Source organism: Neofelis nebulosa, chromosome 12 (assembly GCF_028018385.1).
Source record: "Neofelis nebulosa isolate mNeoNeb1 chromosome 12, mNeoNeb1.pri, whole genome shotgun sequence".
NCBI lineage: Eukaryota > Metazoa > Chordata > Mammalia > Carnivora > Felidae > Neofelis > Neofelis nebulosa.
In genome coordinates, this window is record NC_080793.1 from 8,484,535 (window position 1) to 8,501,926 (window position 17,392).

At 43.1% G+C, this 17,392-nt stretch overlaps 1 protein-coding gene across 3 annotated transcripts in view; it reads right to left on the bottom strand.

Moving 5' to 3' along the window:
- Positions 1-17,392, bottom strand: part of STXBP1 (syntaxin binding protein 1) — a 75,202-nt gene that overhangs the window by 32,796 nt on the left and 25,014 nt on the right. For all 3 annotated transcript variants that reach the window (XM_058694045.1, XM_058694047.1, XM_058694046.1), the window contains exons 2-3: positions 5,689-5,738; positions 3,990-4,071 (exon numbers count right to left, since the gene is read on the bottom strand). In XM_058694045.1, the coding sequence (XP_058550028.1) occupies positions 3,990-4,071; positions 5,689-5,738 (132 nt within the window). The remainder of the gene's footprint in view (positions 1-3,989; positions 4,072-5,688; positions 5,739-17,392) is intronic.

Sequence of the window (17,392 nt, forward strand, 5' to 3'; positions counted from 1 at the left end):
ATTAGGTAGCTTCCATCATTTTCTTTTGTATATCGCATGAAGATATTCTAAACATGCCGTCTACATGCTACTGTGCTTCTCAAAGGTTAAATATTATATTTTGTTACACCATGGGCATTTGGTTTGTTTCTTTTATTTATGTCAGCTACTTCACCTGGAAAGAAGGGCTTCTGGGATAATCCTCATCTTACCAGCCACCTGATAAAGCTTAAGACGTGCCACCTCACTGTACTGTCTTCCAGCTAAGAGAGAACAGCACAATCACTTGGTGCTATCTTCCCATGCAGATGGTTTAAGCAAATAAAAGCATCACTGTAGGATGATACCTTGTAACATTTATAAAGACTTTTCAAATATTGTGATCATCCAAAGATATCTGAACATCCAAATAATGCCCAAATGCCAAAATCCTTCAACCATCGACTTTACCAGTGGCTGTAGACTTCTGAATTTCATAGGCCCATAATACTTCACCCCCAGACCTTTTGGGGGTTCAGTGTAGGATTGCTAACTTTTCAATTCTGCCAAGTAAGGACCTTTTTTAGAACCCACGTTTGAGGGTAGGGAAAAGTCTGTGTGCAGTAGGGAGAGAGCTGAACCCTCATCTACCACAGGAAGCCAACAGATAACATCCACCATCGATGAATCCAAAGATAACAGTGTATGTAGGTTTCTATCTAGAAATATCAAAAGAATAACCAGAAGAAAGAGTAGACCCTGAGGGAGAAGAGAGTGGGGCAGGGTGCTGCTGCTTGTTCATTAGAAGCTCCTTAGCTCCATTTGGCTCTTTCTCCCCTTAACTTTTGCTTCGGTAGAGAAAAAAATAGCTTTAAAAATTCAATGAAGAAAATAACTTTGGGGTGCCTCGGTGGCTCAATTAGTTAAGCATCTCACTTTGGCTCAGGTCATGATCTTGTGTGAGTTCAAGCCCTGCATCGGGCTCTGTGCTGACAGCTCAGAGCCTAGAGCCTGCTTCGGATTCTGCCTCCCTCTCCCTCTGCCCCTCCCTCTCTTGTGCTATGTCTCTGTCTCTCAAAAATAAATAAACATTAAAAAATTTTTAAAAAAATAGCTTTGCAAGCTCAAAACAGGGGCAATGCCTGGTCTTAGATCACTGAATGACAAAAAGTCACATTAAAAGCTATGTATTCTCGGGGCGCCTGGGTGGCGCAGTCGGTTAAGCGTCCGACTTCAGCCAGGTCACGATCTCGCGGTCCGTGAGTTCGAGCCCCGCGTCGGGCTCTGGGCTGACGGCTCGGAGCCTGGAGCCTGTTTCCGATTCTGTGTCTCCCTCTCTCTCTGCCCCTCCCCCGTTCATGCTCTGTCTCTCTCTGTCCCAAAAATAAATAAAAAATGTTGAAAAAAATAAATAAATAAAATAAAAGCTATGTATTCTCATTTATAGGACTATGTTTCTGATGACAGATTACCTGGATTTGGAAAAAGTTTTTAAAAATGAAGGACTCACAAGGTGTGATTATACCTCCCCAAATTATTACATTATGTATGCATATGTATATATTTCACTTACATTTAATCAATAAGAAAGTCCACAATATATTATTACCATAATTTCACAATTTGAAAATATTTTAACACCAAATAATAGGAACAACACAATCTTAGAATAAAGGACAAACCTTTGAATGAAATTCATTTAGCTTAACGAAATCTCAACCCTTTTAGTTTTTCCTCCCGTAATTGTGATTTGGTAATAATTTTGACAAAGACCAGCAACAGTCTGTGTTTTTTTCCTAGGAAAAAAACTAGGAAATGCATTGAAACAGATGTATTATTAAAACAGGTGTGTTCCATCCAACACTTTTTTTTTTTTTTCACAGGAAAAACAAGTTAACTTCCTTGTTTGAAACAATAGCTCAGAAGAGAATGCTTTTCAATCAATGCTGTTTCAAAGATTAAAACCATGATCCCTCTTGGGGTGCCTCGGTGGCTCAGTCAGTTAAGCGTCCGACTTTAGCTCAGGTCATGATCTCGCAGTTCGTAGGTTCGAGCCCTGCATCGGGCTCTGTCCAGCTCGGAGCCTGGAGCCTGCTTCAGATTCTGTGTCTCCCTCTCTCTCTGCCCCTGCCCTGCTTATGCTCTGTCTCTCTCTCTCTCTCTCTCTCTCCTTCAAAACTAAGTAAACATTAGGGGCGCCCGGGTGGCTCAGTCGGTTGGGCTTCCGACTTCCGTCAGGTCATGATCTCGCAGCTCATGAGTTTGAGCCCCATGTCAGGCTCTGTGCTGACAGCTCGGAGCCTGGAGCCTGCTTCAGATTCTGTGTCTCCCTCTCTCTGCCCCTCCCCCACTCTTTTTCTCTGTCTCAAAAATAAACATTAAATAAATAAATAAATAAATAAATAAACATTAAAAAAAATTTTTTTAAAGCCTATTTGTTGTGAAACTGTAACACACACTGCAAAGAGTGAATAAAACATAAACATACAAATAATTACAGGCACCTCCGTGGGTTAAGTAACCCACTCTGTGGGTGAGGTACCTGGGTGCCTCCGTGGGTTGAGTAACGGACTCTTGATTTTGGCTAAGGTCATGATCTCGTGGTTAGTGGCTTCGAGCCCCGAATCGGGCTCCATGCTGACAGTGCTGAAACTGTTTGCAATTCTCTTTCTCCCTGTCTCTCCGCCCCTCCCGTGCACTCTGTCTCTCTCTCTCAACATCAATAAGCCAACGTAAAACAAAAAAAAGTAAAGGCCTGCATAAGCGCCACCTCGGTTAGGAAAGAGAGCTGGCCGGCACTCATAGAGATGCACTTGCTACGTGCTCACTCCCCTCCTCCCAAAGGGAAGCACCATCCTGACTTGGATGTGACCATGTCTCTTCATGGTTTTACCACGTACACTGCATTTCAAAACAGCATAGCTTAGTTCTGCCTAGTTTTGAACTTTATATAAATTGAAGCACACTGTAAATAGTGTTTCTTTCGCTCAACATTACTTACTAGATCTATGCATGTGCTTGTGAGTAGTCAGAGTTCATTCATTCTCGTTGCAATACGGTATTCTGCTATGCGACTATACCATAACTTATTTAGCCATCCTACTCTTCACGGGTGTTTTAGTTGTTTCCAGTCTGGGGCTATGTTAACAATGCTCTGTGAGGGGCGCCCGGGTGGCTCAGTCGGTTGAGCGTCCGACTTCGGCTCAGGTCACGATCTCACGGTCCGTGGGTTCGAGCCCCGCGTCGGGCTCTGGGCTGACGGCTCGGAGCCTGGAGCCTGTTTCGGATTCTGTGTCTCCCTCTCTCTGTGACCCTCCCCCGTTCATGCTCTGTCTCTCTCTGTCTCAAAAATAATAAAAACGTTAAAAAATTTTTTAAAAAAACAAAAAACAAAAAAAAAAACCAATGCTCTGTGAACATCCGTGCACGTGCATTCTGGGCACACAAGCCTGAGGTTGTCGAGGACACACGTCTAACCATCTGGCTTGCAGAGCACACACACTTCAATTCTACTAGACACTGTCTGTGTTTTTCAAAGTAACTGCATCAGTGGACACCCTGTCATATAGGAGTTCCTATTTTTCTACATCTTATCTGTCACTTGGCATTATCAGAATTTTAATATTCCAATCTGATGAGTGTATAGCAAGATCTCATTCTGGTTTCAACCAACTAATGTGGGCGGGCAATTTCTCATGTATTTATTGGCCATTTGGATTTCTTCTGTTAGGTGCCCGTTTGGGTCTTTCGTGCGTTGTTTCCATTGGTGGCCTGCCTTTTGCCTCCTTGATTCAACCTTCCTCTCGGCATCCTTTACCGGATATTTAATGATCATCTAGTACTGCATCCGCTGCTAGGAATTTAGTGATGAACAAGAAAGCCTTGGGTCTCTCTCAAGAATTTGCAGTCTTACTACGCATGTTGTTGGAAGAATCTGAAGTCAAGTGAGATAATAACAAACGGGGAGGAGGAAAGCTTGCCGCAAGGAGAAGGCCTGACCGTCACTCAAGGACAGAGAGAGCTGCACTCACTTGTTATCCCCTCGGTCATGATGTCTGTCATCTTACAGCAGGAGGACAACATCCTCATGCTCAGCTGATCGACCACCAGCACCTGGAAGCAGAAAGAACAGCTTACAGCCTACATGGGACCTGTTACGATTCTCTCATCAGCTTACGATGTCACACTTCAAAAAGCGCCCCAGAAATACAGAATATTAAGTTATAAATATTTCTGATGGGCCAGAAGTTTGCTGAGATACATGCTGGCTTTTATCTCCCACACCACACCCAGACCTAACCTTCTAGGAGTTAGAGTTTGTTCTCGGTAACTTGACTTAATTGTATCAACTTAAAAAAATTAAGGTTTTTCCATGATAAAGAAAATGACTACTCATAGAAAAGCAAGAAAGCAAGCAAGCAAGACTGACTCATCTACAGCACCCACACTCAGAGAAACCTGTATTGGAGATTATTTTTTCACAAGGAGAAGGAACACCCGTGCTACGTAAATGGCATGGAAGGTGAGGCCTTTGTCGTCAACATCATTAGGATGTACCGGCAGGGGTGCTGTCTGGGAGCATACTCTACCTCAGTCCACACTGGGAGAACGAGAACATACCAGGCTTGGTCTAAAAGCTTCATCCCTGCAATTCGTCAGCTAACTTCCCATCTCCATTCAGCCCACAGTTGAAAGAAGAAGCTGGGATCTAAAATAAGGCTACTTCTCTTCCTCTTTAATGATACAAACTGAGGTAACAGGAGCCAGACACAATGTGGAGCGGAAAGCTCTAAGAACCAATTAGTTTTTACTTTATGAGTCAACTTTCTCAAGATCAAAGTTCACCAGTCCGTAAATCTATTCCTGATGGGAAGGGTAAGAGAGAAAGAGGACATGTATAAAGAGTTCCTGCCAGATGGCCTCCACCCTGGGTGATAAGGATGAGATGTGCTGGCTAAAACAGAATCTCACAGGGCTGAAGAGGAGACCAAAATCCTTCTGTACCAAGCAGCTCTGTCGTTCCTGGACCAAGTGAACTTGAAAATGTGTGGGCTCCTGACTGTGGGACAACTTAGGGGCAAGAATGATTGGCATAAATCCTCCAAAGACACACAGGGAAATTCAAGTAAAACTGCATGTTCCCCTGGCCAGTGTAATGCCCAATCTCAGACAACCAAGGGACTTTCAGAATGGAGCACAGCACACTTCCCCACTTGAATCACCCACTCCGGTAACTGAGGATGTAATCAATCTGACTGGCTTAAGCATTTGCCTCCAGCGTTTCTCTCACTGTTCTATGAATAAACAAGCTTCCTTTTTTGGTCTTCTGTAGTTACAGATAAATGGTTGGACCAGTTGCCTGGGCTCCATGGAGATGCTTCAGGGCCACCAGAGGGGCTTCCTTCTTTCTCACCCATAGCAAGTAGAATAATTTCACCTTCTTCTGCTTTATAGAAGGGGTGCTGGGTTAAGATTTTGTTTGAATAAAAGAGCTCCACTGGTAAGTGTCTCACCAGGTGATCTTTAAGAGAAGCTTATGGCCAGATTTCTTAACCAGGACTACATAATAACGAGGCACAGTGGATCACCTTTTTCTGTACTCTCTGGACACAGCAAAGTCTTTGATTTCCTACTTATATACCTTTCCTCCAACTCCACTTTCTTAAACTTTCACCATTCTTCTATTTTCACATGAATGTCAAGGCCATTAATTGTGCTTCCTCTACTTACCTTCCACTCCCCCTTCTTCTTTACCTTCTTTATCACATCATGCATGATCTCTAAAAAAGGAGAGAGGGAAAAAAACAAAGTAAGGAAGGAAGCAGGGAAGGAGGGAGGAAAACTTAAAGTAATGTCAAGGACTTTCAACAACTGCCTATTATGTTAGACTAGGTCATTTCTCCCCAGCAGGCTTTGTTTTCTTTGTCATGCAATTCAACCAATCTGCTTACTGAGCCATAATCAAATTACCACAAACTGTTCCTGTTCCTTTATTCTTAATTTTTTTTTTTTTCTTAAGTAAGCTCAAGGCCCAACATGGGGCTGGAATTCACGACTCTGAGATCAAGAGTCACATGCTCTACTGACTGAGCCAGTCAGGCACCTGTCTTCCTGTTCCTTTAATTTGGCAGTTCTCAAACTTTTTGGTTTCAGGACTTTACACTCTTAAAAATTTAGGACTCCAAAGAGTGTTTGTTAGGTAAATATCAATAGATGTTTACCATATTAGAAATTAAACTGAGGGGCACCTGGGTGGCTTAGTTGGTTAAGCATCTGACTCTTAGTTATGGCTCAAGTCATGACCTCGAGTTTCATGGGTTCAAGCCTGACACTGGACTCTGCGCTGACAATGCGGAGCCTGCTTGGGATTCTCTCTCTCTCCACCCCTCTCCCGCTTGTACTCTCTAAAAAATAAACTTAAAAAAAAAAAAAAAAAAAAAAAGAAATTAAGCTGAGAAAATTTTTAAGTATCCACTAATTCATTTAAAATAACAAGAGGGGTGGGGTGCCTGGGTGGCTCGTAATCATCCAACTTGGGGATTCAAGTCATGATCTCATGGCTCATGAGTTCGAGCCTCGCATTGGACTCTGTGCTGACAGCTCAGAGCCTGGAGCCTGCTTCGAATTCTGTGTCTCCCTCTCTCTCTGCCCCTCCCCTGCTCATGCTCTGTCTCTCTTTCAAAAGTAAATAAACATTAAAAAATAAAATAAAATAAAATATGGGGCGCCCGGGTGGCTCAGTTGGTTAAGCGTCCGACTTCAGCTCATGTTGTGATCTCACAGTTTGTGAATTTGAGCCCTGCGTCGGGCTCTGTGCTAACGGCCTGGAGCCTGGAGCCTGCTTTGGATTCTGTGTCTCCTTCTCTCTCTGTCCCTCCCCGACTTGTGCTCTGTCTCTGTCTCTCAAAAATAAATAAATGTAAAAAGAATAATAATAATAAAATAAAATAACAAAAGAGGTGCCTGGCTGGCTCAGTCAGTAGAGCATGCTGACTCCTGATCTCCAGGTCATGAGTTCAAGCCCCATGTTGGGTATAGAGCTTACTTTAAACAAACAAACAAAACCATTATATGTTAACGGAGATAGCATTTTAATTAAATGTAACTAGACCGTCTAAAATAAAACAATTTTTAGTGAGAATATTGGTGGGTTTTGTGTTTTTTTGTTTTTTTTTTTTTTTACATTTTCACAATTCTCTTTAATGTCTGGCTTCCTAAAAAAACAACTGGGTTCTCCTACCTGCTTCTGCAATCTGTTATGGAGCATACAGCATATGGAAAACTACTGTATACTTGGGAGAGAGTAAGAGGGAAGGCAAATAACATCTTAGTCTTATTATGAAGACAGCTTTGCTCAAGGACTCCCCACCGGATCTCAGGTTTGAGAACCACTGCCTTAAATGAAGTAGTTAAGAGGCTATGACAATCCCTCAGGCCATATGGGCCTCCCCTCAAGCTCCAAAAACAGATGTGAAAGGCAGCTGTGATGACTTTCTAACCCTGAGTACATCCGTGGGATGCCCCCAACCAAAATCACCATTTTGATAAGCCACAGTCCTATAAATGCCACACCACACACAGGTCTACCCAGCCATGGAGTCTTCACAGCAAATACCACTTTCACCATTCTTCCTAAATCCAGGTAATACACAGGCCTGGAAGGACTCAAAGGTGAGCAGTTGTCACCAACAAGCATGTTTCAAACATTTAGGTCATTCTCTAGAGCACAATGGTTCTGAATTCTGCTTTTTATGATCTTCAATAGTCTGATTTATCATAAAAGTTTCCTAAAATCTTTAAAAACTTTTTACTTGATTATAAAAAGCCACACACAAAAATGAACTATTGGGACCTCATTAAAACAAAAAGCTTCTGCACAGCAAAAGAAACAATCAGCAAAACTAAAAGGCAACTGACGGAATGGGAGAAGACATTTGCAAACGACACACCAGATAAAGGGTTAGTATCCAAAATCTATAAAGAACTTATCAAACTCAACACCCAAAAAACAAATAACCCAGTGAAGAAATGGGCAAAAGACATGAACAGACACTTCTCCAAAGAAGACATCCAGGTGGTCAACTGACACATAAAAAAATACTCAACATCACTCATCATCAGGGAAATACAAATCAAAACCACAATGAGATACCACCTGACACCTGTCAGAATGGCAAACATTAACAACTCAGGCAACGACAATGTTGGTGAGGATGTGGAGAAAGAGGATCTCTTCTGCACTGCTGGTGGGAAGGCAAACCGGTGCAGCCACTCTGGAAAACAGTATGGAGGCTCCTCAAAAAATTAAAAATAGAACTACCCTACGACCTAGCAATTGCACTACTAAGTATTTATTCAAGGGATACAGGGATGCTGTTTCGAAGGGGCACATGCACCCCAATGTTTATAGCAGCACTATCAACAATAGCCAAAGTATGGAAAGAGCCCGAATGTCCACTGACGGATGAATGGATAAACAAGATGTGGTATATGGGGCGCCTGGGTGGCTCAGTCAGTTGAGCATCTGACTTCGGCTCAGGTCATGATCTCGTGGTTCATGAGATGGAGCCCTGTGTCGGGCTCTGTGCTGACAGCTCGGAGCCTGGAGCCTGCTTTGGATTCTGTGTCTTCCTCTCTCTCTGCCCCTTCCCTGCTCATGCTCTGTCTCTCTCAAAAATAAATAAACATTAAAAAAAAAAAGAATATGTGGTGTGTGTGTGTGTGTATATATATATATACACACACACACACATACATATATATATTCAAAGGACTATTAGCAATCAAAAAGAATGAAATCTTGCCATTTGCAACTACTACACGGATGGAACTAGAGGGTATTACACTAAGCGAAATTAGTCAGAGAAAGACAAATATCCTATGATTTCACTCATATGAGGACTTTAAGAGACAAAACAGATAAACATAAGGGAAGCGAAGCAAAAAATAAAAACAGGGAGGGGGACAAAACATAAGAGACTCTTAAATATAGAGAACAAACAGAAGGTTGCTGGAGAGGTTATGGGAGGCGGGATGGGCTAAATGGGGAAGGGGCATTAAGGAATCTACTCCTGAAATCATTGTTGCACTATATGCTAACTAACTTGGATGCAAATTAAAAAATAAATTTAAAAAAGAAAGATTAAAAAAGAAAAAAAAAGCCACACACAGCAGTAAGCATGGAAAACACAAAAAAGTATAAAGAAGAAAATATCATGTATTACTTGTGCACATAAAAAAAACAAGAAAAAGAAAAATCACCTGTAATCTTGCCAACTTGAAGTACATAATTAGCATTTTAGTTTATTTCCTACTAGCTTTTTCTATGCACCTCAACATAGTTAAGATCATGCTGTATAATTTTGTATTATGCTTTTTTCATGAATAAGCTCATTGTCCCATACTAATAGAAATGTTTCCTGATTTTAAATGCCTGCATAATAGTCCCTAGTTTAGTCAACAATTTCCCCAATGGCCATTTAGATTATTTCCCATATTTCAGTGTGGTGAAAAATTCGTAACGAATACATCCAATAATAAGGCAGTGGTTAAGTCAATTAGGTTACGTTAATATAATGGAATACAATGTACTCATTAGAAATAATGATATAGTAACATATCCATTCATTGATCCAGTCTTACATTCGATAACATTAGCTGAGTAACCACTGTTTGCCCTGCAGTGGACCAGGCACCGGGAAGGATACACGGAAGATACAGTGCAGCTCCCATGGCACTTACACCCTGGTGGAGGAAGCAGACGTTGAATTGAGGGCAATCTCAGCTTCTCATAAGTTCTGAGTTAAATAAACAAAGACTATGAGAGAAAAAAACAGGTGTGGACAGCTACCTTTACCAGGGGGCCAGGCAAGGACTCTCTGAGGAAGTGACCCTCACAAGGAAGATGCCAGCCATTCAAAAGCTGGGAAGAAGGAGCAGGCACAAAGGCTTGGGCTGGAAAAAGGAAAAAGAACTTGGCATCTTCTTGGAAGTGGAGACGGTATAAGCTGAGGTTGGAGGCCAGATCATATAGGGCCTTGACAGGGAATATGATTTTACCCGAAGCGCACTGGAAAGCCACTGAAGGCAGAAATATGATCTGAAATGCTGTAGAGGGGAGACTGGAAGGGATGAGAATGAAAGCAGGGCGCAGAGCTAGGAGGCCTCGGCAATCAGCTAACCACGATTGGTGGCAGGGGTCATAGCAAGAAGCGGATGGATTTGATATATATTTTGGAAGTAGAATCAACAGGGCTAGCCGCTGAATCGGTTGTGGGGGGTGTGAGGAAGGGGAAGAGAGACGTAACTCCTGGGTTTTGGGCTCAAGCAAAGAAACTGATGTGAGACATTTGGAGATATTGAGAGAAAAGATTTAAAGGGAGACCTGATTTGTAGGAGAATACCGAGAGTGCTCTTTTTTTTTAATGTTTATTTTTGAGAGAGACACAGAAACAGAGCAAGAGCACGGGAGGGGCAGAGGCAGAGACGGAGCACAAGCGAGGAAGGGGCAGACAGAGAGACACACACAGAATCCCAAGGAGGCTCCAGGCTCTGAGCTGTCAGCACAGAACCCAATGTGGGGCTCAAACTCACAAGTGGTGAGATCATAACCTGAGCCGAAGTCGGATGCTCAACCGACTGAGCCACCCAGGGGAACCCAGAGTCCTTTTTTGGTTAAAGATTGAGGGGCACCTGGGTGGCTCAGTCGGTTGAGCATCTGACTTCAGCTCAGGTCGTGATCTCCTGGTTCGTGAATTCGAGCCCCATATCGGGCTCACTGCTGTCAGTGCAGAACCTGCTTCGGATCCTCTGGCCCCCTCTCTCAGCCCCTCCCCTGCTTGCGCTCTCTCAAAATTAAATAAACATTAAAAAAAAGTTATTTAAAAAAAAAGACTGAGAAGGCTAAGAGATATCTGAAGGTTGATATGAGCAGGTAGCTGGAGGTGGCTCTGGAGCTTGGAAGAGTGACTTCAGCTGGAGGTAAAAATCTGGACTTCAATCCTTCTTGCTTGGTTACTGCCATTCCAAAATTCTCAGGAGATATATTTGTCCCGGGTATTGTTAACGGCCGATTCTAATGCTGCCCTACATTTTTCTAATCCAATACCAAAAAGGAAACAAGGATTAGAGCCCATTTTAGCATTAAGAATCAAGTAGCTTGGGCTACTTCCTCACAAATAATCCCTGGCAATCACATTTCATCTCTCTTGTAAGTTCTCTTTGTATGGAAAGAAACAACAAAACCTTCTGAGGCTGGTCCAACCAGCAGGTCTTGTTTCTACATACCAAACTGTGCATCAACAGCCAACGTGTCCACCCCATCACCCACCCAGTTTATATAGATGGGACAGAAGACACTAGGGCAGCTTCAACTTCTCTATAATCGTGAAGACCACAGCCCTGGTGGACTCTGCTTCCCGCATGGACAAGGGGTTAAGCAAATAGGTTCCTTCTCAACCACATGCTCTAGATCCTGCATGACTCCCAAACTCAAGGAAAATAGCAAGTATCTAAGATTATCTGGGACATCTTCATCACATGCACCCAATATACCAACTGGAGTTGGTTCCAAAGCACTGGCTCTAGGGATAGCTGCAAGCCCTTTCCCCACTTGTGAAGCCCTGCCCTTATAGCCCTGGCACCCATTACTGCCTTTCACAGTGACATGTGTCAGGACACTTAAGGCCATGGAACACCAAAATATCTGAAACAGCACGACTAATATTAGCTGGGCTGGAAGTTTGGGGGAGAAATGTGAGCATTACCAAAGACCTTAAAACTATGGGGGGATTCAAATATTCTAATGCTCTGCCCCGAACAGGTGCACCGTAAGTCCCGTGCCACCAGATCAGAAGAAGTGCCACCATATTCTACAGAGAGATTTAAGGGAGTCTAAACTCAGGCCACAGCTGCCCTCCTCTTTACCAACCCAAAGTACAGGGAGCGTCCAGAGTCATTCTGGCTGAATAGGAGCAGTTCTTCTAAAAGACACCCTCTTGAATATAGAGGTTAGTTACTCAAGCAAAGGTCACCTCCACCTCTCACAATTAAAAAGCAAAAAGTGCCACGCGAAGTTCTAAAGTTAGAGCAGGGAAACTTCGGGTTCAGGCATTTGCTGACTGTGTGAACTTGGGCAAGTTTAACATGTTTCCGGCTTCAGTTTTCTCACCCGCAAAACTAGAAGTATAATACTCTAATGACCCGTTATAAAGATCAGTGAGATACAATGGTCAGTAAGTGCCTGGCATTCCATAAAAGGCACCTATTATGGTGTCACTATAAAGTATGTTGTTCATACAGACAAGGAATTATTTCCTTATGAAAATTATGACATGTCGCTTCCACTAATAAAGATCGTTAACATAATGTAAAAACCTATTAGGAAGAAGTACAGGGGCGCGTGGGTTGCTCAGTCAGTTAAGCATCTGGCTCAGGTCACGATCTCACAGTTTGTGAGATCAAGCCCCACATCAGGCTCTGCACTGACAGTGTGGAGCCTGCTTGGGATTCTCTCTCTCCCTCTCCCTCTCTGCAACTCCTCCACTGGCCTCTTCTCTCTCTCCTCTGTCTCTCTCAAATTAAATAAATAAACATTAAAAAAAAAAAGCAGTACATATTCAAAATACAGTTTTAGAATAATCACGAAAATACTAGATAGCAAACTCTACAGGTACTTCACCCAAAACTTTACAACTACTCTGACCCCTGACAAACATGTGATATGTTTTAGAATAATGGCAAGAACATGCCAATGTATACAATAGAAATCTTTTTTTTTTTTTTTTTTACATTTATTTATTTTTGAGAGACAGAGAGACAGGACACAAGTGGGGGAGGGGCAGAGAGAGAAGGAGACACAGGATCTGAAGCAGGCTCCAGGCTTCGAGCTGTTAGCACAGAGCCCGACGCAGGGCTTGAACTCACAAACTGTGAGATCATGACCTGAGCCCAAGTCGGACACCTAACTGACTGAGCCACCCAGGCGCCCCTACAATATAGATCTTAAATGTATATACAAAATTGAACAGAAGACTCCTTCTACCCCTTCTGAGGAGACAGAGAGTCCTCTGGGGGTTTTTTTCTTTTTTTTTTTTTTTAATGTTTATTTATTTTTGAGAGAGAGAGAGAGGCAGAGGGAGAGGGAGACACAGAATCCAAAGCAGGTTCCAGGCTCAGAGCTGTCAGCACAGAGCCCGACGCGGGGCTTGAACTCATGAACCGTGAGATCATGACCTGAAGTCAAAAGCATAACTGACTGAGCCACCCAGGTGCCCTGAGACCTCTGTGTATCTACAAATAGAGGCATTAAAACCGAGAACACAAGTAGGGGCCCCACAGGTATTTAATGGCACAACGCAGACACACACAACTATATTTTTAAATTGCCGTTACTTAACGTTGTTCTGCAAATTCATTTAGACAAGAAAACAGAACGAGGTATCATATTGGTAAGAAGGACACAGAATATCTGCCTGCAGCAATCCTGGGAATCGCAGTCAAACGTTTAGTAGGGTGGCAGGTACAAAGTAAATACCTAAGAGCCAACAGGACTTTTACGTGGCAGCACAGTAGCCCGACCCCAGGGAGACGGCCCCACTCTTCACCACTGTCTGTTGGGCTGGGACCCCACCCGGGGCCGATTCCACGTGCTGCTGGCAATCCTGCTCTGAGGCGACAAGTCGATTCCTCTTTGCTGCCAGCACTTCAGATACCTGAAGATGGCAACCACCTCTCTTTGTCTCGCTCTGAGCCGAAGGGTCTCCTGGCTAAACAGCCGCACCTCCCAGAGTGGAATGAGTTTAAGGTGAAACGACACATAAGACAATGGTTCAAATACTTGAAAACAAGTCTTCCAAGTACTGTCAAAATCTCCCCTTAGAAATACTCACTTATACATAAACTGTTGGTAATCTAACAACAAATTACAATGTATCTACAAATTTTTGCCCTTATGTTATTCTTTTTTTATTATTATTATTTACTTTTGAGAGAGAGACAGCGACAGAGACAGAGCGTGAGTGGGGGAGGGGCAGAGAGAGGGAGACACAGAATCTGAAGCAGGCTCCAGGCTCTGAACTGTCAGCACTGAGCCCGACGTGGGGCTTGAACTCACAAATGGTGAGATCATGACCTGAGCTGAAGTTAGACGCTTAACCGACTGAGCCACGCCCGCCTTTGTGTTGTTCTTAATAATACAGAAGTAGCACATTTTTGTTGAAAATTTCAAATAGAAGTATAAATACAAAGTGAAATTTTTCTCCTTACCCCCACCCTTGAGGGGAGACACCCACTAACAAGTTTAGCAGGCACCCTCACAGATCCTTTTTTCTAGGCACATTCAAGTGTGTATGGGAATGTATGCACATACATTCATGGCCTCCTCGGCTGAGGCCTGAGTAACTTTCCATGATTCTACTTCTTTGGGATTTAAGAACTCATATATTGGAAAGAACCTTACAGATCATTTAAGACCAGGGTGTAGGTCCCTCTTTTTGGGACCGAGATACTCCCTGCAAAACACAGCCATCTGGAGTAGACAAGGCCACTAAATGGTCACTCCAGAGTGAGCAGAAATGGGTCTCTGGACCCCAACGAAATGATCTTCCCACTACACATATAGTCTCTTGAGCTCTAGCCTGGACTGGGCTCTGAAACTGAAGCCAGGTGTGCTTTTCTCTGTTTCATTTCAATGATCACCTTGACATACTACAGCAATCATTCAGATGGGTTTTGGAGCCAGATCCTCCACTTACTGTGGACCTTGGGCAAGTTATTAAATCTGTGTCAGTTTCCCCATCTTTTTTTTTTTAATTTTTTTAATGTTTATTTTTTTTTTTTGAGGGAGACAGAGACAGAATGTGAGTGGGTTAGGGGCAGAGAGAGAGGGAGACACAGAATCCAAAGCAGGCTTCAGGCTCTGAGCTGTCAGCACAGAGACCGACGTGGGGCTCAAACTCACGAGCTGTGAGATCATGACCTGAGCTGAAGTCGGACAACCGACTGAGCCACCTAGGCATCCCAAGTTTCCCCATCTTTAAAATGGGAATGACCACACATGCTCCAGAGAGTTATTGCAGGGATTAAACAAATTGATGTGTGTAAAGCACTCAGTTCAATACTTAAAACTTTTGGTTTTTACCATCACCGTCACCATCTACTTCAGATGGTATTTGACCTTCCTAAGAAGGAAGAACCCAGTTATTTCCTATTGGTTTCTTATTGCTCCTCCACGGGGTTTGTGATGTCTCCTGTTTTCCAGTTTGTTTCCCTGCATACATATTCTTTCATCCACTCAACAATGATGACTTACTGAACACCTGCTATGAGTCAGACATCTTTCCAGACGCTGGAAAGACCACGGTGAACAAGTAAACAAGATTCCTGCTCTTAAGGTGCTTACACCTGGAGGTGTAGGGGCAGAGAGAGCAATGACACAAGGAAGTAAACAAGACAATTACAGACAGTGATATGTGCTCAAAGGAAATTAAAAAGGCTAATCAACAAGAGTGTGATGGGGATTTGGGAGAACGTCCTCTGAAGAGGTGACCAGGGAGACCAACACTATGAAGTTCTGGGGGGAAGAGTCTTCCAGGCATAGGAAGAGCAGACGCAAAATCCTCAAGTCAGGATTAAGAGTGGGACAGTCCAGGAATAAAGAGAAAGCAATTATGGGGAGACCCAACAAGCTCAGTGAGGGACAGAATGGCTCAGGAGGCACTTGAAGAGGTCGCCCCAGAGTCTCACTTGGTCTTTAAAGCAGTAACTCCTCACCAAGGACTCCACAAGTCACGCGTAGTATGCTGCTCCTGGATCACTAAGCCTCATTCATTCACCTTCAAACATGACAATTTCCTCCCATCCCTGCACCCTCAACTCCCACCCCGTCTCTGGGATCTGGCATAAAATAACGATCTGGCAAATGCCTATAGAATGAATGAACCCCCGAGTGGCATGACTGAGCAGTGCCTGCTGGGAGTGAAAGAAGCGGTTCTGTTCATAGTGCATCTCGTGACTGAGTAAGGTGATTTTACCCAGGAGCTCTCTGCAACCACCTACACACCCCCTCCCAGGGCCGCCACTCTCCTGACATCCCCCAAGATTCAGAACTCCCAATTCAAAGAGCACTGTCAGATGAAAACAGTCTCAGGGACTCTTTCACCAGGACTGCTAGGGAGAGAGAACTCTTTATTCTTGAGGAACATGACAAGTAAACTATGGCTATTCTGGCTAGTCCCAAGTTTGCAAGCCAGAAAGACCTAGAAATGTCCTTCCCTAACTCTCCTCACTCAAATGCAGTAAGGAGTGTGGGTATTACGTGGATGTATAGATAGATACAAAAGCTCAAGTCCAAAGTTTCTTCTCTATAGCATTTCTCTGTAAGTTAATTTTTAACCAGTGTTGGAGACATCACAACCTAGCCAAAATACTTTTAAAAGCTCATATTAAAGAAAAAGCTCAATCAATAATTCAGTCTCAATTTCTAAAACGTGCCCACAATAGTAGTATCTAACACTTATTTAAGAGTTACTATATGGAATACACTGTCTTAGACATTTTACATGCATTGTTTAAAGCTCACTCTGCCCCTCTGATATTAACTATTATAATCACTCCCATTTTACAAAGAAGAAACTGAGGCCAAGAGAAGTTAAGTATCTAGCACCTGCACAACAAAATGCACAGAACCACAGGAAGCCTATTCAGAACATATATATTTTTAAGTATCAATCAATCCTTGACCTCACAGTCAAGTAGTCACAGTCACAGTAGTTCCTCAAACCACTAAACGTAGAATTACCATATGATCCAGGATTCCACTCCAAGGTATATACCCAAGATAAATGAAAACCGAGGTCTACACAAAAACTTACACATGAATGTTCATAGCAGCATTATTTATGAGAGCCAAACGAGTGGAAACAACTCAAACAGCCACCATCCAACGAATGGATAAATAAACGTGGTATATTCAGACAATGGAATATTCAGCCATGAAGAGGAATGAAATACTGATACATGCTACAACACAGTTGAATCTTTAAAACACACTAAGTCAAAGAAGCCAGTCACAAAGGACCACAAATTGTATGAATTCCATTTATACAAAATGTCCAGAATCGGCAAATCGGTAGAGATAGAAAGTAGATCAATATTCTCCTAGGGCAGGGGGATGGGGGAGCTGGGGGTGATGTCAAAGGAGCAATGGAGCTTCTTTTGGGGGTAATGCAAGTGTCCTAAATTTGACTGTGATAACGGAGGTGCAATTCTGTGAATATACTAAAAGCCATTGAAATGCACTTTAAATGGGTGAATGGCGGGGCATCTGGGTAGCTCAGTTGGTTAAATGTCCGACTTCTGCTCAGGTCATGACCTCCAGGTTCACAGGTTCAAGCCCTGCATCGGGCTCTGTGCTGACAGCTCAGAGTGTGGAGAC